This window comes from Lathamus discolor, chromosome 6, assembly GCF_037157495.1.
Source record: "Lathamus discolor isolate bLatDis1 chromosome 6, bLatDis1.hap1, whole genome shotgun sequence".
Lineage (NCBI taxonomy): Eukaryota > Metazoa > Chordata > Aves > Psittaciformes > Psittacidae > Lathamus > Lathamus discolor.
In genome coordinates this window covers 78916159-78937570 of record NC_088889.1, presented here as the reverse complement: position 1 = coordinate 78937570, position 21412 = coordinate 78916159, and the positions used below count along the sequence as shown (strand labels likewise).

General features: G+C 37.8%; 1 protein-coding gene across 38 annotated transcripts in view; it reads left to right on the top strand.

Moving 5' to 3' along the window:
- RBFOX1 (RNA binding fox-1 homolog 1) overlaps positions 1 to 21412 on the top strand; it is an 892094-nt gene that overhangs the window by 724120 nt on the left and 146562 nt on the right. Inside the window, exons 1-2 of one of the 38 annotated variants that reach the window (XM_065683990.1) lie at positions 5503 to 5576; positions 5677 to 5711. The exons of 36 other annotated variants lie outside the window; for them this stretch is intronic. In XM_065683990.1, coding sequence (XP_065540062.1) covers positions 5706 to 5711 — 6 coding nt within the window. In that variant the 5' untranslated portion in view covers positions 5503 to 5576; positions 5677 to 5705. Of the gene's footprint in view, positions 1 to 5502; positions 5577 to 5676; positions 5712 to 12491; positions 12563 to 21412 lie in introns of those variants that run through there. One more of the 38 variants, XM_065683994.1, reaches the window with a different exon arrangement.

The following is a 21412-nucleotide window of genomic DNA, read 5'->3' as shown; positions in this document are numbered from 1 at the left end:
CCTATGCCACAGGCAGGGACACCTTCCACTAGACCTGGTTGCTCAAAGCCCCATCCAACCTGGCCTTGAACCCTGCCAGGGATGGGGCAGCCACAGCTTCTCTGGGCACCCTGTGCCAGTGCCTCACCACCCTCAATTTATTTTTAGGATTATGTAACTTTGATTTCAGTGATCATTCTTTTAAGTTGTCCCAAATCTGATCCAAGGGGATGCTTTTTCTCTCGCACTCTGAGGAGGAAGAGTTCATTTATCTTTTCTGGAATTTTATCCCAGGTCCACAAAGCCTAAAATTATTCTTATAAATTGGGAATTAATGGAATTAAAATAAATAGGCAGATTTTAGTCCAGTTCTTAATGGACATATATTAATCAATTTGGAGTGTCATTATCTTCTGTAATCTATGAAAGATGTCTTGTAGGTGATTCTGATACAGTTGCTACTTTCAGGTACTCAAATTTAGCTTTGTAGTTTTCTATATATCATACCTATATATCATTTACATGGGTAGTTAATATTATACTGAGACAAATGCAGAAATGACAGTGCGGCATGCCTGCTCTTTCCTTGTCAGATACGGTATTTAGGGTATAAAAGATAAACAGCATGGTTATATTTAGCTGATATATGCAGTAGGTGCTACTTACTACTGAAAACATTGTAGTACATTAGAACCTACTTACGACATCTTTCAAAGTTACCATGTGAATACAGCAGCTAATATAACTGGAGTGGAGATCTGTGAGTGTCATGAAATTTTATCTGTTTATATGATATTTTTATACCTGAGTATTAAATAAGACACTAATGCTTGGAATTCAGTTTAAATGAGTTCAACAGATCAAAAGAGAAAATGCTCGCCTTAAAGGACAGGTCACTTTTTTTCTAGCAAGTGATCAAAGCTTGCTTCATTGAACCAATGGTTAAACATTTCTGCGGCATGCCGATGCCTAGGTTTCTTTTCTCTTCCATGTGATTTTGCTGTACCCCCTACAAGGACAGTAAAGGTAGACAACTGAAGGACCTCCTAGAAGAAAGGACTGCATGTGTGGCAGGATTCCCCATGAGGTTCCATCACATTTGGTTTAAACATTTCATATTCATATTGAGAGTCTTTTATGCTGGTTTTATGCTGATTATACCTAGAGGCTATTAAATGTTATCAGATACTTTATAGTTGCAATTTTGAATGCAACTTGTGGTATGAAATCCTTTTAAAGGGGTATGTTTGACATGGAGCATGAGCATTTAAAGTGAAAGTACTTTCATAAACTCATAGCGATAGAGGGTGTCATCTTTGTTCTTTTAACTCTCAACTGCTGGATGTAGCTTAAGGCTCAGGTTTGGAAGAAGAGGTAGATTTTAAAATATCCATTCCTGTGACTTTTGCTTTTGCTGTTTTGAAATAAAAAAACACAGGTTGGTACTGTTGATCGTGTTTGTTCTGGTAGTCCAAAACACAGTGTTAAGGAGTACACTTGGAGATCTACATCTGATGTTCTGTTTTACTATATTCCTTGTAGCTAATTAGGTTGCCATACTGGAGATACGAAGTTAAAAGAGAAAGGTATGAATAAACTGGTGTATATTACTGAGCTATCACTAGAGAACGATCTTGACCTGTAAAAGATAAAATTCATGTAAAAGATAAAATTTCTTCTGTGCAGAGAGAGAACAGCATGTTTGGAGTATATGTGCAAAGAAAAATCAAATGAGCAGAATTTAATCTTCCAAGCACCATAGAAGCTGTAATTATGACAACATATATGATAGAAGTGTAGGGAATCAGTATAATCTATTTCTTCAGGAGAGACAGGGATGTGCTGTAAGCAGTGTGGTGGATCCATGCCAGAAGCAGTCTGAAAATTCTGGAGTTGTTCACTTGGCCTGTATAACCAAGACCAGCCCTTCCTTAAACTGAAGGAAAGGAAGGATTATGCAGACACTCAAATAATGTTATTTTCAGCCTGTTCTACAGCAGAAGCATAAAATAAAAATGGGCTGATGGTTATTTCTGTTATGTGGGTGGCGTACACCATTAGACACAGTGATCATTTGCATGAGAATCGCTATATACTAACAAATCCCATTTAGGATTTCAGGACTACTAAAGCAAGTCCTAAGGAGATAAAAAACCTTGGGAAGCTAAATATAGCATTCAACAGATTCTCCTGTTGTTTTAAAATATTTTTAATAACTTTTGAAATCCTTTAATATTGAGAATACTTTTGGGATTGAATTTTCTGGAGTGTAAATGTTACTTGTACAGTCAAATGTCTGGACAAAGAGAGAATTTAGGTTAGTATCTATAAACGAATATTCCTGGATCGTACTTTCATTTGTGCCCCTGAAGAGCTGTGTGACCTTGTTGTGAAATTGTGAAACCTCTCCATGTTTCATTTCCCCATGTTTGAAATGGGCATAATATGTTTCAGTTTTTAAAAATTACAATTGTCAGCAAAATTAGCAGTGGCCAGCTCTGGCAACCCACACAGAGATGATTTAAGGTATTACTTCTTCTGGCTTGGTGCCCTACCTCTGCCAGGGGACCTCCTGTCCCCTCGTGATAAAGTTCATAGAATAGGCAGTATATACAAGTCTAACAGCATGGTTTATGTCCTTGGAGGGTTAACTTTAGCTGCCATCATTTTCACTTTGGTTGAATAGTGGGTGCATCACCTATTTACTCAAATCTGCTTTGGAAGTAGTTACTCCTTGAGCCAGAGGAGTGGCTCACACTGCTTGAAGCAGCAGGTTCCTGAATCTCCCCAGCATGAAACTGCAGAGCATGAGAGCCAGCTGTGCCCACATGCTCAATGCTGTGGGGCAGGCAGATGCACTCTGGTGGCTTGCGCCCTTGTAATAGCTGACATCATTGTGATAGCTGACAACTAAACAATTTGATAGTGCCAGTTCTAGTGAAAGTTGAGTAAAAAGTGATTAGTTTGTGGTTGGTTTGTTGGGGTTTTGTTTTTGTTTGTTTTTTTTATTTGCTTTGTTTTTGGGGGGTTTGTTGTTTGGTTTTTTGTTGGTTGGTTGGTTGGTTTTGGTGTTTGTTTCTTTTTGCTGTGAAATGATGTGAATGTAGCACACCATTTACCGCTGAAGAGATTTTCATGTGCTCTTCCTATAAATGATGACATACACATGGTGGCATTGAGCAGTCAGGAACAGGAAACATGTAAAACAGAAGTCTACAGAGTGGGAATCTGGAAACAGAAATGCTGTACTTCTGTCCTTATAAATGAGTTCTCGAAAACTTTTGCAGACAACTGTAGGGGTAGCAACACATCTTTTATATTACTGAAGCCAGCAGGAACCACTTTATTGAAATAATTACATATGATTTAAAATACTAATGTAGTGATGCAACAGTGTTCTGTAGTAAAATTAGAAATAAAAAGAGCATTCAGTACAAGTATTTGCATTCCTGTTATATTCAGAATATGTGTGTATTTGGTGCTTTATGATGGCAGTGTGATCTAATAGAAGCAGACCTAGTTTAGTCTCAGCCTCATAAATACATCAGAAAACTGTGCTGAAGTGGAAAGAAAGTAACAAGCTGTGCCTGAAAGCTCTAGGATTAAGCACATCCAGCAAAAATACTTGACAGATCCTTTGAACATACTGTTGAATGATAAAAAGAATGAAAATTTCCCATCTTCTGTACCCTGCTTTTTACCATCAGAGGTACATGAAAGAATACACATTTTGAAATGAATTGAAATAAAATCCTATGTGACCTACCTTAATTCTGAACCATGCTTGAAACATATTTTGATTAAAATAGTTGACAGTATGCCAGAAGACTTTCTTGCAAGTCTTCTAAAAAGATAATTATTTTTTATTTTTCTGTTCCTTCATAGGAAAGTTAAATGGCAGGGCTCACATCGTCTATATCAAGGTACAATCATTGGAGCATCTGTTACATTTTTATAGCCACTTACATTCTATTTTAATCCAGAAGGAGAACTGATTTTTAAATAATACAATTTGAATTACATTGTGCTGATACCTTACAAGATCTTTCTTGAAAAACTGTGCTTGTGGATGGAACAGCATCAATTCTTAGTGTATTAGGGCCAAAAGTCTATTCTGGGACAGGTATCTAATCAGCCAGTAGTCCAAAATTCAATCCCTTTCCCATTCCTTCTCAGTAACACGGTTCAGTTACCTGAGAGGAAGCATCTTTCTTTAGCCTGGTGTTAGCAGTATGTTGTTGCCACTAATATTTTACAGTTGCTCTGCTTCTAATGTCCATAGGATTACAGACTTCTAGTAGAGCCACAGGGCAGCGCATCCTCCTGCAGTACTGGTCTGTACTCTGAGGGGAGTGTGTTCTCCAGAAATTATGTGTATCCTCTTCGTGTTCTCATTCCAACTGAATGGCACAATAGCTGGTGTCACTTTAGAGAAAGCAGAAGTGTATTAGAAAACAACTACTTATTATCTGGCTAAGAGACCCTGATTTGTTCTAGGAAGGACCAGGATAACCCTAGACTGACTGACTGCTTCATTGCCATCACTGTCACCATCCAGATTTTTACTCTGTGTTTTCATACTGCTTTTGAAGTCAGTGTGCTTCACAGAACAAACCCATGGTTTCTCCATACTGAGAATCACCAATAAATTATGTAGATGTAGACTTACAGGGAAAGGAAAATAGGAAGGCAGCAGAGAAGAAATGAAGGAATGATAGAATCCTTACAAGTTAGATCAGTGCCTTTACAGTCTATTTTAAACTGTGGTGGTTATTGTGTTTTGTTGCTTCGGGGGATGGTGGGGGTGGGAGTGTTGTTTATCAGTGTTGTTTTGTTTGGGTTTTTTAAAGTCTTTTGTTCCTGATGTCTGAACTAGGCACATGTAATTTACTGTGAGAGATTCCATCTTCTGGGTCAAGAGAGACCCTAAGTCTAAACAGGAAATTTCTTCATTGCAAAACAGAAGTGGTTTTAAACATCGTGTTTTGGGCATAGTAAATACTTAGGTCTTAGGCTTTATTTAGGCTACTGTGGTACCATTTTGTACTGAAAAAGACAAACTAGGAGCACTTGGAGATGTTTCTTAAATCTAACCAGTCTGTCCACATTATTATACTGGAGCAGTGGTGGATCTCATGAACCAAAGACTGAGGAACAAGTATTTCTTATTAGTCATCTTGCCTCCCTGGTGGCTTTATCAATCAGGCTTTCCTTGACTACAAAGGCTGGCCTGTTCCTCATGAGTGGAAGATTTCAGTGGAGCACAGATTCAACCGTACCACAGCCTCCTTTAATGGAACTGAAACCAGTAAATTACACGTTCCAGTGCTGCTTTGAATGAAGTGATCTCCTGCTGTGTGCTATTTATAATTTGTTTGGGCATGCACTCACAAATGTTTTCTGTGATCTAATAATAGCTATTACTGATAGCTTAAATGATTTCAGCTGTTGAATCTGTTTACTATTAAGCAATAGTGTACTATTGGTGTTGACTTAATTTAGTGACTCCACAACCTCTGGAATCTGCTATGGTGGGTATATTTCTCAGTCAAGATAAAGTGATATAGCTGTGGAAAACCTGCTAAAATGCACTAAAAGTATGTATCTGAAAAGAAGAAACAATTTAAATGAAAGGCTAGTAGTATTTTTTTTTTAATTAGTACGTTAATACCTTGTTTATTATGATTTGATGATTAGGTTCCCAGAAGCCTTTCCTGCCCTGGTTGATGCAGGTCAGTGTAGCTTTCTTTGCTTACTTGATATATAGAGATAACTTGAAGTCCCTAGATGAATCTGTAGGTGTCACTTAAAGTATTCAAAGAAATAGTCTTTCCAGTGCAAGATGTCATGTCTAAAGAGTATTTATCGGTATATGCTTAAAAGAAGTGGTTTAAACTGAAATAACTGAAATTGGTTGCCCAGGGAGGTTGTGAATGCTCCATCCCCGGCAGTGTTCAAGACCAGGTTGGATGAAGCCTTGGGTGAGATGGTTTAGTGTGAAGTGTCCCTGCCCATGGCAGGGGCGTTGGAACTAGATGATCTTGAGGTCCTTTCCAACCCTAACTGCTCTATGATTCTAAACTGTAAATAATTCTGGAAAATAACAACGTAGAGTAAGTTAATGATCGGGGTATGAGGTAAAATCTGGTTTGTTGCCTGAAAATAGGGGAACACTGAAAAATGAGCCATTTTACTCATTCACCTGAAAGTGTAATCAAATTAATCTTACAGTAAAAACCCTTATTTCTATTGTGTTCAATGTTCCCCCTTTCCTGCCTACTGTGGTCTGCTGTGCATGCTGCCAGCAAGCTGTGTTGCCTTTCATAATTGCATAGTCCTTTATTCTCAGGATGGTCATGTGGCAAGCACTGTAGCTGTTTATCTAGAAAAATGGCATTAAAATTGGCGCTTTTTTGTTTGCCTGTTTTCAGCTCTGTCTTTTATAGTGAATAAGCAGAGGGAAACAAGGAGAGGAGCCAGCTCCAGGTGACTGGCCAGCTGCCTATGGATCAGCACCAGAAAGTGCTCCACAGATTGCAATTTGAAACCCATTAATATAATGGATAAAGTCTGTGAAGCATTTTAAAACCTCCCTTGCTTATAGTGCTGCATTTTATAAGCTAGGTGACATCAAAAGAATTGGTTCTGGCTCAGACCAACTAATAAAAAAGGATAAGGCTTATTTTTATGCTGAATATCAGTAAAAGCATGTGCAGAAGATTACATTTAACATTCTGGCTTTTACCCAGAGCACAACAAACTCTATCTTATCCCCATCCATCAGAAGAATTTGATAGGTTTGGAGACCCTAGTTTTTGTATCCCTGTATTGAAGCACGAAGAAGCAGCTTAGACTTGTGTATCGATCATATAAACATGACATTGTATACTTTTATGTTTCCTTGAACAAATGTTAAACGGTTGTATAATTAGGTGTAGCATTTAAATAGGGTGTTTAAAGTGATCAATACATAAAGCTGATATAAAGCCTTAAATATTCTTGTTATATATTACTATACAAGGAGTAATGGAAAGAAATGGAAAGTCTGGCTAATTCCTGAAGTCAGAGAGAGAACAATATCTTTCAGAGCCCAGTAAAAATCACATGTAGTTGTTTTTGTGCTTATACAGCTTTAATTATTGTTAATTTTTCTAGTCACCACATGTTTATTTAAAACTGGGGTGTTTTTTGGTTCAGTAGTCCAGCCTGTACCAGCATTAGCCTCCAGAACTCAACAGCATCCTGTTTATTCTGATGTAGCTTGCCTGACTGACTCCCCAAGGATGAAATTCACTAAGTGAACTTGACAGATTCCAGGCTGTCTCCGTATGGCAGGGACTGGGCTGCAGCTTCTGAATCTGTTTGGGAATTAAAAGCTGCTCTCACCTTATTAAGATGGCAGCAGTTACATGCAAGTCAAGTTTACAGGGGCTTGTTTTAGTTCTTTTGGCTTCTGCTTGAGACCAGTCCATACCATTTTTTGTGTATGTGAGTCAGAGAAGGACCAGAAGGATGATCTTCCTTTTACAAACAGTACTTATATCAGCAAGAGAGCAGACTTAAAAATTAATCTGTACTTCTGTTGTCGACAGTTTTTTAAGAAGCATGTATACAGTTTAGGCTTAGCAGGTGCTAAATGGACCAGACCACAAGAGATTTCTGAAAAAAAGTGATGAAACAGTGTGAATCTATTTGCTGCCGTCTCTTCCTTCCCTCTTGCCTTCGTATGCTAATTGTTTGTGGTTCACCTATTAACAAGTTAGTGTTATTTTCCTATATGAAAAATGTCAAACCTATATTCTGGCTACATCAAAATATTGAGCTTTCCAACCTGAATGACAGGGAGGGTTTTGAGAACTCACACTGCTGAGGATCTTTCCTGCATGTTTAAATCTGTGCTGCCTGTGGCAGATAGCCAAAATCAGTCACAAAAAAAGGGTTCTCCTGAAGTGACTGAATATTAGTGAAAGAAAATACGACTGAGACACGTGCACTATGCATAAAATATTAGAATTTGCCATCTTTATCAGTGTTAATCAAAATAATGTCATTATAAGATTTTTTTTAAAATCCATTCTGATTTTTAACAGGATAGAAGTAATTCATTTTGGTAGGTTTAAACAGGTCATCCTTAAAATAGCAACATTAGCAAAAAGAATTCAGAAAAGTACACAAAATATCTGAAAATGGTTAGTGCTTGTTCTGTAAAATACAGGCAATGAAAAAATTTATTAAGATATAAGATTGAATTAATTTTGCTCTATTGGGATTGTTTGTAGAAAAAGTTAGGTTTTTCTAAGGAAATAGAACTGGTAGTAGAGGTTTCTTTGGCTACCTCTGTTCCTCCCTGACATTGCTTATCAGCATCATACTTTTAAGAGATCAAGAATTAGCAACCTGGCTAAATTTGCTTTGTTATATCTTCCCTGTTTGTTTTTCATAGTCCAAAAGTGAAAGGTGAAGATCTGGTGTGATACATTCAAATCATAAAAAAACAAACCAACCTGAAAACCATCTGTGAGTTAAACTTCATATTTAAACTAAAAGTCTCATAATCTCTCCCTATTGCTTTTGTCCTTTCTTTGAGAAAAAGTGATTTTATTCCGGCCCCCTCACTTTTTTTTTTTTTTTTTCGCTTCACCAGATACTGCATTTAGATTTGGAGTTCAGATTCTATAGATGGTAATCAAGCAGCAGCATTTTCTGGTTATGTGTCAATAGCTATGTTTCTTGTACTTGCATACTTATCCTAGCAGAAATGAGGATCTTGTGTGGGAATGTTTAACTAGTGCTACAGTCTGATTTTTCTCTCTATATGCTGCTTGTTTAGTTCTTGGGAATCATCTGTGTCTTCCTAAATGTCATTTGTAATGTTTTTTTATCTTAACTTGCTTTTAGCTGCAAATTAGTTTGTGACATTAACTAACTCCTAATTGGCTTTCTGAGTAAAACTGGCTGTATTGTATAATATAGGCCTGTGCTGAAAATTAATAGTAAGCCCAATAGTACTAAGCTGGAACAATGGGACTACACTATTATTGTGTTTCTCACAATGTATGTTTGGGCCTTGTGAGCACATCAATAAGAAATGCCAATGTAGTCATTACTATGGTAGATGCTCTTACAGCAGGTATTTTAAAGGCAAAATTTAAAGTCTCTGAATAAAAAGAGGCCAAATTCCCACTCAAGGATTTATAATAAGCAAATAAGTTAAACTTTGTAGACCTAGTGCAAGTATCTCTTTTATGACAAACTTCTTTCCTGCTTTATGTATTACGTGAAGGAAGTTTTACAGCCTAGCTAAAGCACCAGATACAGGGTATATTAGTGTATAGGGAGTATATTTGAGGAAGGAGCCTTTAATGTTGCATCTGCATAAAAAGTGAGGTAGGTTTGATTTTTAACAATACACTGCAGTCATGTTGTTACATCTGTTACCAGATTCACAGATATCTGCCTTTTAGAGCAATTGTAGCAGATAAATGCAGTGCCTCTTACAGACTCCGGTTTTATTTTACCCAAATCTGTTTTAGAATTAAAAGCCATAGAAGTACCTTTTGGTTTTGTTTTCACATGTCTTTTTTGTGTCATTGATGTTTTTCAGACGAATCACTTGATGCTGCATTTATACGTCTCTTGCATTTGTGAAGTGAGCATCTTTTTAATGTTCTGTGGTATGGACTGGGCAGTAGTATTTCTTAATGCTATAACTTAACACAAATTGAAATCCACTATTTGACTGAACAATTAAATGGCTTCTCCACTAAACCTGGATGTTAATGACCATGGAATGGTATAAAACAAAATTATCAGGACTGGGAGCTCAAGCTAACTTTGTAAACATCTAGACTGGCTGAAGTGCAGCAGTCTATATTTACAGCAGAGCTGGCAGAGGCAAGGTGTGAGTGTTTTTCATCTGCATGAAGGAAGAGTTGTAGTTTCAAGTTGCTGATCAAAAAGTTTAAAGTAATCTTGAGGTTTTTTTCACAGAAGCTTATGAGGAGAGTGTTCTGGCACTTGAAGGATAGCATGCTTATACTGGTCTTGAACGGACATTAGCATTGCTCACCAGAGAGCAAAAAGGCCTAAAAAGGTCTTCACCACCTCCAGGTTATTCTGGAAAACCTTTAAGGGTTGGGTTTTTTTCCTTGTAGAAAGGTGTTTTGGGTTTGTGGATGATTTTGTTGGGGTTTGGTTTTATTTATTCATTTTACCTGGCTGGTAAATTTATTTTATTTATTATTTTATTGCCTGAGGTAATAATAAGAAATTGAACAGGTCCATCAGTTCTTGAAACACTTGAAGATTCCTAAGAGAACTATGCAACACACATACAGTGGAGATGACTATTTGTTTAGCACAGGAGGTTGTACGATTGACATATTTAATTGCCCTGCTTTTTCCATTATGTATTATTTTTAGAACATGGTAACTTTAAATAGCAGTTTACGTCCATTTATTTAAAACTAAATTGAAGTGGTCATATGTGATGTCATATGTAATAAAATACATGTGAAAATTACCAGACTGTAAGGAACTGGTTAGTAACATAGAAAACACAGCTCAGTGTTTGCTCCCACATGAGTGCAGGTTGAGTGAGGGGGATTGCTTAGGATGTGCTCCTTCCTATATGGAAGGCACCCTTACTGTGGAGGGTCTCTTAAATACGAGGTGAGATTCTTTTGTTATACTAATATAGTGCTTCTTTTAAACAGCCATAAGCTGGGATTCTTGAAGGGTCACTGTCTGAGCTTACACTGTCTTTGAGGAGTAGTTGACACAGGAGTTGTCCAAGTAGAATTAATCCTTTTCCAGGAGAAATTCATTTCTCTGTTTCACATGTAAAAGAAAAGAGAGAGAAATAAATCTCCTTATTCATGCTCTCCTTTTATATCTGTGTAAATCTGTATTGTCTGAATTATAGTAATGCAGAGGAAATGCGAGAAATACACCAACCCCTATTGTTCATTTTAAAAACTGATAGGAAGTAAAATGCTTGTAGCTTATTTGGGTTGTGTGCTGTGACTTGCTAAATTTAGGATGGAAAGACCTGAGGATGCTGATCAGGGAATCTTCAGAGTATTTGCTGCCTGAAGAAGGCTAAGCCCAAGCTGTTTGTAGACACTGTCCTAACCTCTAACAGACTATATAGGTGATAAGGGGCAACAGTGTCCAGACAAGGTCTATCACTGCTTTGTGGGTACCACTCCGAAGGGCAGGGGGAAGTGATGAACAAATGGGCTCTTGATGTAGGCTGAGTGTCCCACACGTCTGTGTTGCTATCCAGCAGAAGAAAGCAGTTGCTTGTAAAATACATGAAAGTAGATTGGACCACATTGTGAGCTTATGAAAACTTGAAGACTCTCCCTAGAATCAGTGTAGTTGGTGAATGGTTACATCATGCACAGATAGGCCCCAGAACCAACTTTCAAAATTCGTACCAATGTCTGATTTTCTTGCCAAGTGCATGAGTCACTTTGGTCAGCTGAGTTTAGAAAGGAGAAGGCAGTTGCATGGAGTGCTTAAAAGTCTCTGTTGCTTGAAAAATCAAGCTTTCATTTTGGCTTTTGCAGAGTACTTTTTTGCTGGCCAGTAGTCTCAAATTGGATCAAACCAGGAGTTTACTCCCAGTTTGGTAAGGAACTGGATTTACATTTCCAGTGAGCAGTGGATTAAAGACAAGTATTGTGCACAAGAAACTGGCCCAGGTTGCCTTCTGTTTTACGTTTTTACTTCGGTTTTCTCCTCTGTAGAGAGATTAACAAAACTGTTCACTATATTTGGAATGCTAATGGCAGTCATTACATCAAAAGAAGGATCTATTATTAAATTGACAGAATGACAGTGGCAGAAATCAGCTATAACTTGTTCTGCAAGTCATTAACTGGTAAAATCACATGCAAATATTTAACATTGATAAAAATTCCATTTATCATTGATTTTTGCTCTGTTAGACCTAGGACAGAATAAGAAATTGTTCTTGGGTGTAGTTTGGTACACCACAGAAATTGCGGTGCTTGGAGCCAATTTTTACCTCATGAGTAGTTTATTTCTTTCTCCCTTGCAGAAATTTATTTCTCCCTTATAAATAATGTTTACCTAAGTGAGTAAAACCTGGGTGAGGTCTCTTTACATTTAAAAGAATTTCCCACATATCTAGTTTTGATTGTCATACCCTTCAGTGTGCTTGTCCAACTCCTACCCACACACCACTATGCAAATGAGGTGCTCCCACATAGTGACTGTTTAACACAGAAAACATTAACCGCCTAAGCAGCCTTTTTTTCCTTTTAACAAATGGAGTTCTGAAAAATATTCTGAAATACAGTTCTGCCCACCAGCTGAGGATAATGCAGGGGCACCTTTAAAATATATTGTTATATAAGCTTATAGGAAGAAATTAAGCAAAAGTGGCAAACTTTTACTAGAGCTTTAGAAAGCTGCAGTTTGCTTGGGATGGAAAATAAAGTAGTTGAATTCACTTTAGCTACTGATTGTATTTAAGGCAATGATAAACTGACACAGACCTAGCTGGCAAACCTCTACATCCTTGACTGAAGCAAATGGCAATGATAAGACCAGGGTAAGAATCATTTGCTTTTACTACTTTTCCAAAGCATCAGCTACAGTTATGTTATTAGAGATGATGCTTTTCACAGTAGTAGTAAAACTGGTGTGTTGATTGTTCTTTGCAGTTTAATAACAGTTTTCATTTGCTTTGCCAGACTAGAAAAGCAAGTCCTACTATGTTGGCCAGTCCCAGGAATGAGCAGTGCAGTGCTCTCACACCTTCCTTGCTACCGGCACAGTATATTCTTTTGCTGTCTCTGACAATTTCTTGTCAGTTGATCCATTTGTGGATGTTTTTTGTGTCTTGCTTTGGGAGCAGCATTGTTTCAGAAGAAGCTTCAGGAGCATCTATATGCATGTTTATGATGAGAGAACTGTTTACAGAGGAACTTATAATTTTGGGGGGTTTAAGGTGGTAGATGAATGTAAAATCACACATGCATTACAAATTGTTACTTTCTGTAGAAATTGTTCATAAACAAAAAAACAGTGCTACAAACAATATCTAATATCATAGCTCAGGTGTTTTTGAATCTTTCCTTGTTCCATTACAGTTCAAACTAAAGCAGTCATATTAGAAGCTGGATTCTTTCATTTATGTGTTGTATTCTTGTATTTTGTTCTTACTAGTCAAATTGAATTAGAAATGACTGAGAGTTTGCTGTTGATTCTTCATAGCTCAGTAATTGGTTTCCATATGTTGAATAAGTAACTATATCAAGCCATCTGTTTCATTCGGAATTCAAAGTAAGAGTATTTTCATTAGTGTGAAGCATTTAACTGGTACTTTAAAAAACCCATAAATTTGGGCTAAATTTAAGTAAATTCCTTTTTTTTTTCTACATTATTCAAATAACAATGAGTATTATATTTTAAAAACTATAGGTCTTAAATTGTTAATATTTAAGGTATTATTTGCATTGGGAAATCATCTAACATTAAAAATAAGTCTGAAACACAAAATTGGACAAGAAAGCCTCACCCTAATTAGCTGAGCGGGGTGTCAGCCTTATTCAGGTCTTCTGTATAAAAATAAATTTATCGAACATGCTGAACAGAAAACAGATTTATATTAAATTTTAATACAGCTAAATATTAGGAAAACATCACCTAAATCAGAAGTTCTGTCTGTTTCTCACTTTTGCTCATGACAGTGCGATTTCACTGCTAACTTTTGGATGTTACTGATATCATCAGCTTGTTCCTGGGAAAGCCATAAAATCCCGAGTCAGGTCACTTGGCAGTCAAGTGGAAATGAAAACTGCTTTTCAGCTATATTGTATTGCTTTAAATTGCAAATGTCTTTCTATTTGCTTCAGGTTTTTTTCATTCTGTTTTGTTTTTAATCCTGCTGTTGTGCTCTCTCTTTTAGAATCTAAGATTTATATTTTTTTGACTGTTTAATGTTTTCGTTCATTGCCTTCATAAATAGTAATGACTAGCTTATGTATATCCAGGGAAGTAAGGAAAAAAGCCCTTGAGTGTGCCAAGTCTGAAAAAATTCAAATTAGTGTATCAAATGTTAGAAGAAGAGGAATTAAGGCTCTTACCAGCTAACCATAAGCCAGGAATCTTCTAAATTCTAACAGTGGTTTGGTAGATAAAGCTAAACCTAGCTTTACTTATGAAAGACAATGACAGGCATGTGGTTCAAAGTATAAGGTTTCACCTTAATGAAAGCTATTTAACATGTTATTCTAAATCCACAGAAAGGCAGAATTTTATTCCAAGGTGTAGCTCATTTCTATTAGGGGAATCCTGCATTTTTTAATGAACATTTTTCTTTTTCTCATTTCTAATTAGCTTTAGCACTGAGATTCCAGAATGCTAAACTTCGACACTGAGAATTCTAATGGTAATAAAGCACTTGAGGTGGTATTTAATTAAAGTAGGGTGATGATAGGGAAGACCTGAGCAGGGCTGAAATGCTAATCCTTTTTCATTGCTCAGTGTCCCCTTGTGATTGTGATTGATGAGTTGATTTCTCTTTACAACTTCATTTGCATCATGTGATAATACCCCCAGGCAGAGGTGCTGTGTATTTCTGGATGAGAGCTCACCATTAGTACAAGCTAATGTGTTAAATGGGGTAGAGGTAGGGTGAGGAGCTCTCTTAGCTGTTAAGCAACCTACTAAATAACTGGTTTATGGTGGGTGATGCAACTCCCTGTGTAAATGCTTGTACTCATAATGTCTTTATCTACTTTTACCTTGAAAACACACATTCCCCACTGTCTGTCCTACCCTTTCACTCTTGTTTTTATCTCAGTTATTGCGTTAAAATGATCATGTCGGGTAGTGTGTGCTGTGAGGAAAGAATGCAAAGTTTTCTTTGATGCTTAGAGGCAAGATAAATTGGTCAGGACTTCCTTAAAGAATAGATACTTTCCTTATTACTAAAATTCCTTCATACTGAAATTCTGACTTCAACTTGTAACTTCTGTAATGGCAGAACTGTTTCTTCTTTGGAACCAAGAGGATAATAGTGAAACTATACAAGCTTCTTATGTTGTCATTCTGCTTGCCCAGAAAGATACAGTCTCATAACCTCTTTGCCCCTCGCATTTTCCTGTAAGCCATTCTGACCTGCTTACAGCTGAACAGATCTTCATGTCAGTGTGTAATACAAGCATTTCCATCAATGAATTTCTACTGGATTAGTGTAATCATATTAGTACAGTGTATTTGCTCTGGCAGCAGAGGAAGCCAACAGTATTCTGGCTGTATAAACAGGAACATAGCCAGTAAATTGAGGGAAGCGATGATCTTCCTTTACCTGGTACTTGTTCAATCACACCTAAGGTATTTAGCCCAGTTTGGAGCCCTCTAATACAAGAAAAATGTTGATCAACTAATGTAGGTTCAGCAGAGGGCCCCCAAGATGATCCTGTCCTGGAACACATGCCATGTGGTAAGAGGATGAGGGGACTGTGCTTGTTCATCCTGGAGAAGGGTCCAGTATGAACTAATAGCAGCATTCTGACGCCTACAAGGATGCTATTGAGAAGATGGAGCTAGTCTCTGCACAGAGGTGCGCAGTGGGAGGACAGGAGGCAACGCACATAAATTGGAAGAAGAGAGGTTCCAACTAGACATGAGGAAAAACCTTCTGTATGAGAACAGTTTAGCATTGGAACAAGTTGCCTGGAGAATGTGCAGTCTTTGTCCTTGGCCCTGAGCCCCTGGGCCTGATGGCATAACTAACCTAGCTTTGAGCAGGAGCTTGGGCTGCAGACCATAGAACAAAGAGTGCAGTTAAACACTCTTAAATTCCATAGCCAGTTAATTTTTTATTTTTCACAGCTGATGCATGTTTCCTAAAACACAATTTAGAAGTAATTTCTTACCATTTAAATTGGATAAACCAATGTAGCGCATCTGTGCAAATCTTTAAAACGTCATCTGCACCCTCTGGGCTGTCCTACCTATTGTCTGTTTGTTACTTCATTGGTGGGATTGGTCTAGCTGCTGCTTCCTACATACCATTCCTCTCCTGTTTCTTGAGGGAATAGAATTCTCTGACAGCCTCTTTGGGTTTATATCAAAGTATTGTTGAACATAAACAGAAGGGAAGAAATATCTTAAATCCATGTAAAATAACAGTCTTACATGTGCACTTGTATAACCTAAAGGGTTACCATCCCTTCTGTTGAAATTGTAGCAGTTTTCCATTTTCCAGTCACTGCTACTCTCTCAGGTCAAGTATTTATTCTTTTGTAGTCTTTCTCCTCCTGTATGTTCTTAAGATAGCATGGGTATTTGTTTGGGTATGAGTTCACAAGCGTAGACTTTTTCCGAATCTCGTTGTTTCAGCTTACATTTGAAAGTAAGTTGGCAAAATGAATGGTTCTTGCAGAAAGCATAGTTATTGCATATTTTCCTGATTACTGATGAAGAGATCTTCCTAAATTATTTCTTATCTTGCTTATTTTTCCAGAAGCCTGCTGCTAAGTGTAATTAATACCCAGACAGGTCATTCCAGAAATGATCGTGATGCTTTAAGAAGCTCTCTGGCTAGAGGCTCACAGTCTGCTGGTTCAGATGGCAAAAATATATTATGTGCCCAGGCTTCATGAAGAGCTGGGTTGCATATACTGAACAATTATAGGGCCTAAAAAAGCCAAACTTGCTGATAGTGCAGATGCACGAAAGGAGCACCCAGATTTCTTCTGAGCTTGCAGATGGTGACATGTTGGGCATTGTCACTTCCTTGCTGATATCTGACAGAAAAGTGCAGTATATTCCTAAAACTGGTATATAACCCAACATTTAATCTAACGAAGTATCTCCATAATTAGGTCAGACTGATTGCACCAGACCTATGTTTCTACATCACTGTTCTTGCTCAGTTCAACAGCTTTAAGTTAAAAAGCTGTAACAATTTCTGCAAAGCAGAAGCAGTGGTACGTGAAACAAAAAATTACATTCAGTGGAGTATCTTCACAGGACATGGTTATCTCTGAAAAATGAAAGCAGCCTTGTGCAAAGAGTGTGCACAAATTGCCCTATTTACTTCCAAACACTTCTAATGTTTTGTCGTTTACAGCAACATGCAGAAAGTTTGGATTATATTTGAATATATAAAGTATGGATTCTAGTGAGTTTCCAGTCCGAGTGAACTGTTGTTCAGGGGGAAGGACTTCCTTGTTGGAGACGAAGCTCTGGGTGTCTGTATTTATCTAGCTAACTTCTTGAAAACATCTAAAATTCCTCTTTTGCTTCCACGATCAGAGAAAACATTATCATTTATGTAGAGAGGTAGTTCTGTTTGTCCGAGATTACCTAGCGCAGTAAATTTTCCTGGGAAGTAGAAGTTTCATGCATGAAAAAAGAAATTGGTTCAAGGTAATTATTTATTAATATTGGTGTCTCTTCTACTACTGGTTTTCAGAAATTTATTTTGATGACAGTTAACTGCATTAAGTGAATTGAGTAGACTGGTACTACAAAATGGCAATATACATACTTATGAATATCTTCAACCACTTATGAATAGTTATACATTTATGGCAGATATATTGTCATGCTCCTGAAAGTGTGTGTGAAATCTGGGTTTCATCTGAACTATGTGGGGTTGTTTTCTAGATTGCAGTTAATGTGCAGCTGATTATTTAATCATAGAATCATAGAATAGTTAGGGTTGGAAAGGACCTTAAGATCATCTAGTTCCAACCCCCCTGCCATGGGCAGGGACACCTCACACTAAACCATCCCACACAAGGCTCTGTCCAACCTGGCCTTCAACACCGCGAGGGATGGAGCATTCACAACTTCCTTGGGCAACACATTCCAGTGCCTCACCACCCTTACAGTAAAGAACTTCTTCCTTATATCCAGTCCAAACTTCCCTTGTTTAAGTTGTAACCCGTTACCCCTTGTCCTATCACTACAGTCCTTAATGAAGAGTCCCTTCCCAGCATCCCTATAACCCCCCTTCAGATACTGGAAGGCTGCTATGAGGTCTCCACGCAGCCTTCTCTTCTCCAGGCAGAACAGCCCCAACTTTCGCAGCCTGTCTTCATACAGGAGCTGCTCCAGTCCCCTCATCGTCCTTGTGGCCCTCCTCTGGACTTGTTCCAACGGTTCCATGTCCTTTTTATGTTGAGGACACCAGAACTGCACACAATGCTCCAGGTGAGGTCTCACAAGAGCAGAGTAGAGGGGCAGGATCACCTCCTTCGACCTGCTGGTCACGCTCCTTTTGATGCAGCCCAGGATACGGTTGGCTTTCTGGGCTGCGAGCGCACACTGCGGGCTCATGTTCATTTTCTCATCGACCAGTACCCCAAAGTCCTTCTCCAGAGGGCCGCTCTGAATCTCTTCTCTGCCCAACCTGTAGCTGTGCCTGGGATTGCTCCGACCCAGGTGCAGGACCTTGCACTTGGCATGGTTAAACTTCATGAGGTTGGCATCAGCCCACCTCACAAGCATGTCAGGGCCCCTGTGGATGGCATTCCTTCCCTCCAGTGTTATCAACCGAACCACACAGCTTGGTGTCATTGGCAAACTTGCTGAGGGCGCACTCAATCTCACTGTCCGTGTCACTGACAAAGATCTTGAACAAGACCGGTCCCATCACTGATCCCTGACGGACACCACTCGTTACTGGTCTGCAGCTGGACACTGAGCCATTGACCACAACTCTTTGCCTCTTTGCGTGCGGCCAGCCAGCCAGTTCTTTTTCCACTGAGTGGTCCATCTATCAATTGATGTCTCTCCAATTTAGAGACAAGTATGTCGTGTGGGAGAGTGTCAAATGCTTAAACGTACATAAGTGTTAATGGTACATACCTGCAAATGCAGTCGTAGAGGATTTTGTTAGGGCTGTATTACTTATTCTTTTCTCATTCTGAAGTAATTTGTATTTCGAAACTCAGTGTTATTTGTAGATGAGCCACAGGTGATTCCTAAATAAAACTTGAGTGAGATTATTCTTCAAAGAAAGGACAGAGTTTATTTTAAATACTTGCAGACAAGAGAATTTGAGGATGTGCAAGTTACAGTGTGAGTGTGAAGCTGTTTGCATCAGAAAGTTGCATTGTGTAAGGGAAAGCTTAATTACCCTGAGCTTCCACACAGATTGTTAGATGCTCTGCTTTTACTTTTGAACTATTTGTCTTTGCTTTGTGTAATTTTATTGAAAGGTTTCTTTTAATCTAAGGTGATGGGAACCACCATTTAGCTGGGCTATGTGACTCAGTGCAGGGGTTAGTAGTTTGCTATTTTATTTATTTTTAATTATTATTTTAACTGAAATGGTGCAATGATATTGCTCTTTCAGATTCACAAAATGTAATATGGTAGCCAACAAATTCTAGTTGCATACTGTGCTTTTGAATTTCTGGTTTATGTATGTAAGAATTGGAAGCAAAAGGTATTAAATTGTTAAAGCCCAAGACATACAGATATCAGAGTTAAGTTTAGGGTAACTTCATCCCACTCTCACTTTGCAGCATGGAGAAGTAGAGACTTTTGCAATGTGTACTGCTAACGTTGTTTGAATCAATGTCAGATTCTCTGTTTAACTGAAAATATATCATAATTTGTTTGCTTCTGAAGTGTATGAGAGGTCTTGAGTTCAGGCTATTTAACTGGTGTTCAATCTGTGTTACTAAAATGAAGTTAAAACAATTATTTGAAAAATGTATAATAACCCTTATTAACAAACAACATTTTCAGATATATTTACTATACTTCGTAACTCTCCATTGAATTTAGTTCAATACCATCAACACGTATATATGCTAGTGTGACACTAAAATTGAATATCGGGTGTGCATTGCCTTTCTTGATTGATGCTGATTAGGCACTGCAGACCTCTTTATTTGTCTGCATTGGAGATTTGAGTATTTTTTGGTCCTTTATTGGAGGATTTAAATCTGCTTTTTTGCCTTTTGTTAATTGAAATTAGCTCACTGCTTTGTTGGGTTTGGGAGGGGGTTTGTTTGCTTTTTTTTTCCTACCATTCTTTAGAACCTTAGGCAGTGGAAATATTAATAGTTGTGTAATTTAAGAATCCCTTTTGAACACTGAACATTTTTGTTACCATGTGAAGTCGATTGGTGAGCAGTGACCCTTTTGTGGTTATTTGTGAAGGCAGTTAATATATTTACTACTTCTTCAACAAATGGGAAGTGCCATATTTGTGTCAAGTTCCAAAATATCTTTTCATTCTCCATATCCTGGATCAGCTTGCTACAGTGGTACCTAGAGTAAATGGGAGCTGGCGAAAAAAATCTCTGAATTTTTTTAGAGCCTCAGATTTTTGCTCAGAATAGTTCAGAATTACCCAAGATATTTGGCATAACAATTAAGGTGAATATACAAAGGTCATTCATTGCTTTTCATGTTCATACTTATGCATAGTTAGCATGTTACCATGTCAGTATTTTTTCTTCTACTGTACTCTCAGTTGTTGGAAAAAAAAAAAAAGAATTAAATTGGAGAATCAGATTTTTTTTTTCAGGTAGGTGTAGAAAAAGGATGCAGAAGAAGTAATAAAGAGGGAAGAGACTGAGGGAGGTAGGGGGAGATTTAAAAGCAGGAAAATTAAATCAGTATTTGAATGAGAGATGAATGCACTAAAAAGCTTGGCGAGATAGACTCACTAAATTTTTAGAGGTAGACTTCTGCCTTTTAGGTCCCTGTTTTGGAGACTAAATTCTGTTCATGCAGTCTTTATGTCTTCTGAGGTGGATCGAGTTTGCCAAAGTCCGTGCTTGACGTGTGCCACCTAGCAGTTTCAGTTACTTTTCCAGAACAAAATTAGTGTTTCTATGTTTGTGGTGTTGTATTTAGTCTCTGGCAGCTGAAGACTGGTTTACTTACGATGGACTGTATAGTGATCATTTTTCATTGTTGTTCAGATAAGCCATTAAACATACATAGAAAAAGCACATTGCAGCAGAAGCCTCTAAAGTTTCTGTGTTGCAAAGCTCCAACAGCTTTTCTGAAGTACAGCCCTTCACATACCTGATTCTACTAAGTCTGACAAAAATCAGTAGGCCTTAGTGAGCTAATAAATTATTGCTTCTCTTTCAATGTGCTCTTAACTAGTAGAAAGTGGATGATGTTGCTTTACTCTAAAGGAAATTAGCAACACTTTCCTTACACCCATATCTGCTTCAAGGAAAACATCTTTCCTTTGACATAGGCAGATTTGAGGAGAACATCAGTAACTGACAGTACAGGTGATGCTCAGCCATAATGGGTGTGCATTAGTTTGAGGGTGTAGTACATACCAAAATTGTCCTATTAAGATATCAGAATATTAAAGAAAAGGAAAAAGCTTCATAAAGCCTCATATAATTCTTCTTGGCATGAGTATGTGAGTAGGTATTCAGTTTTTTTTGCTTTAAATATA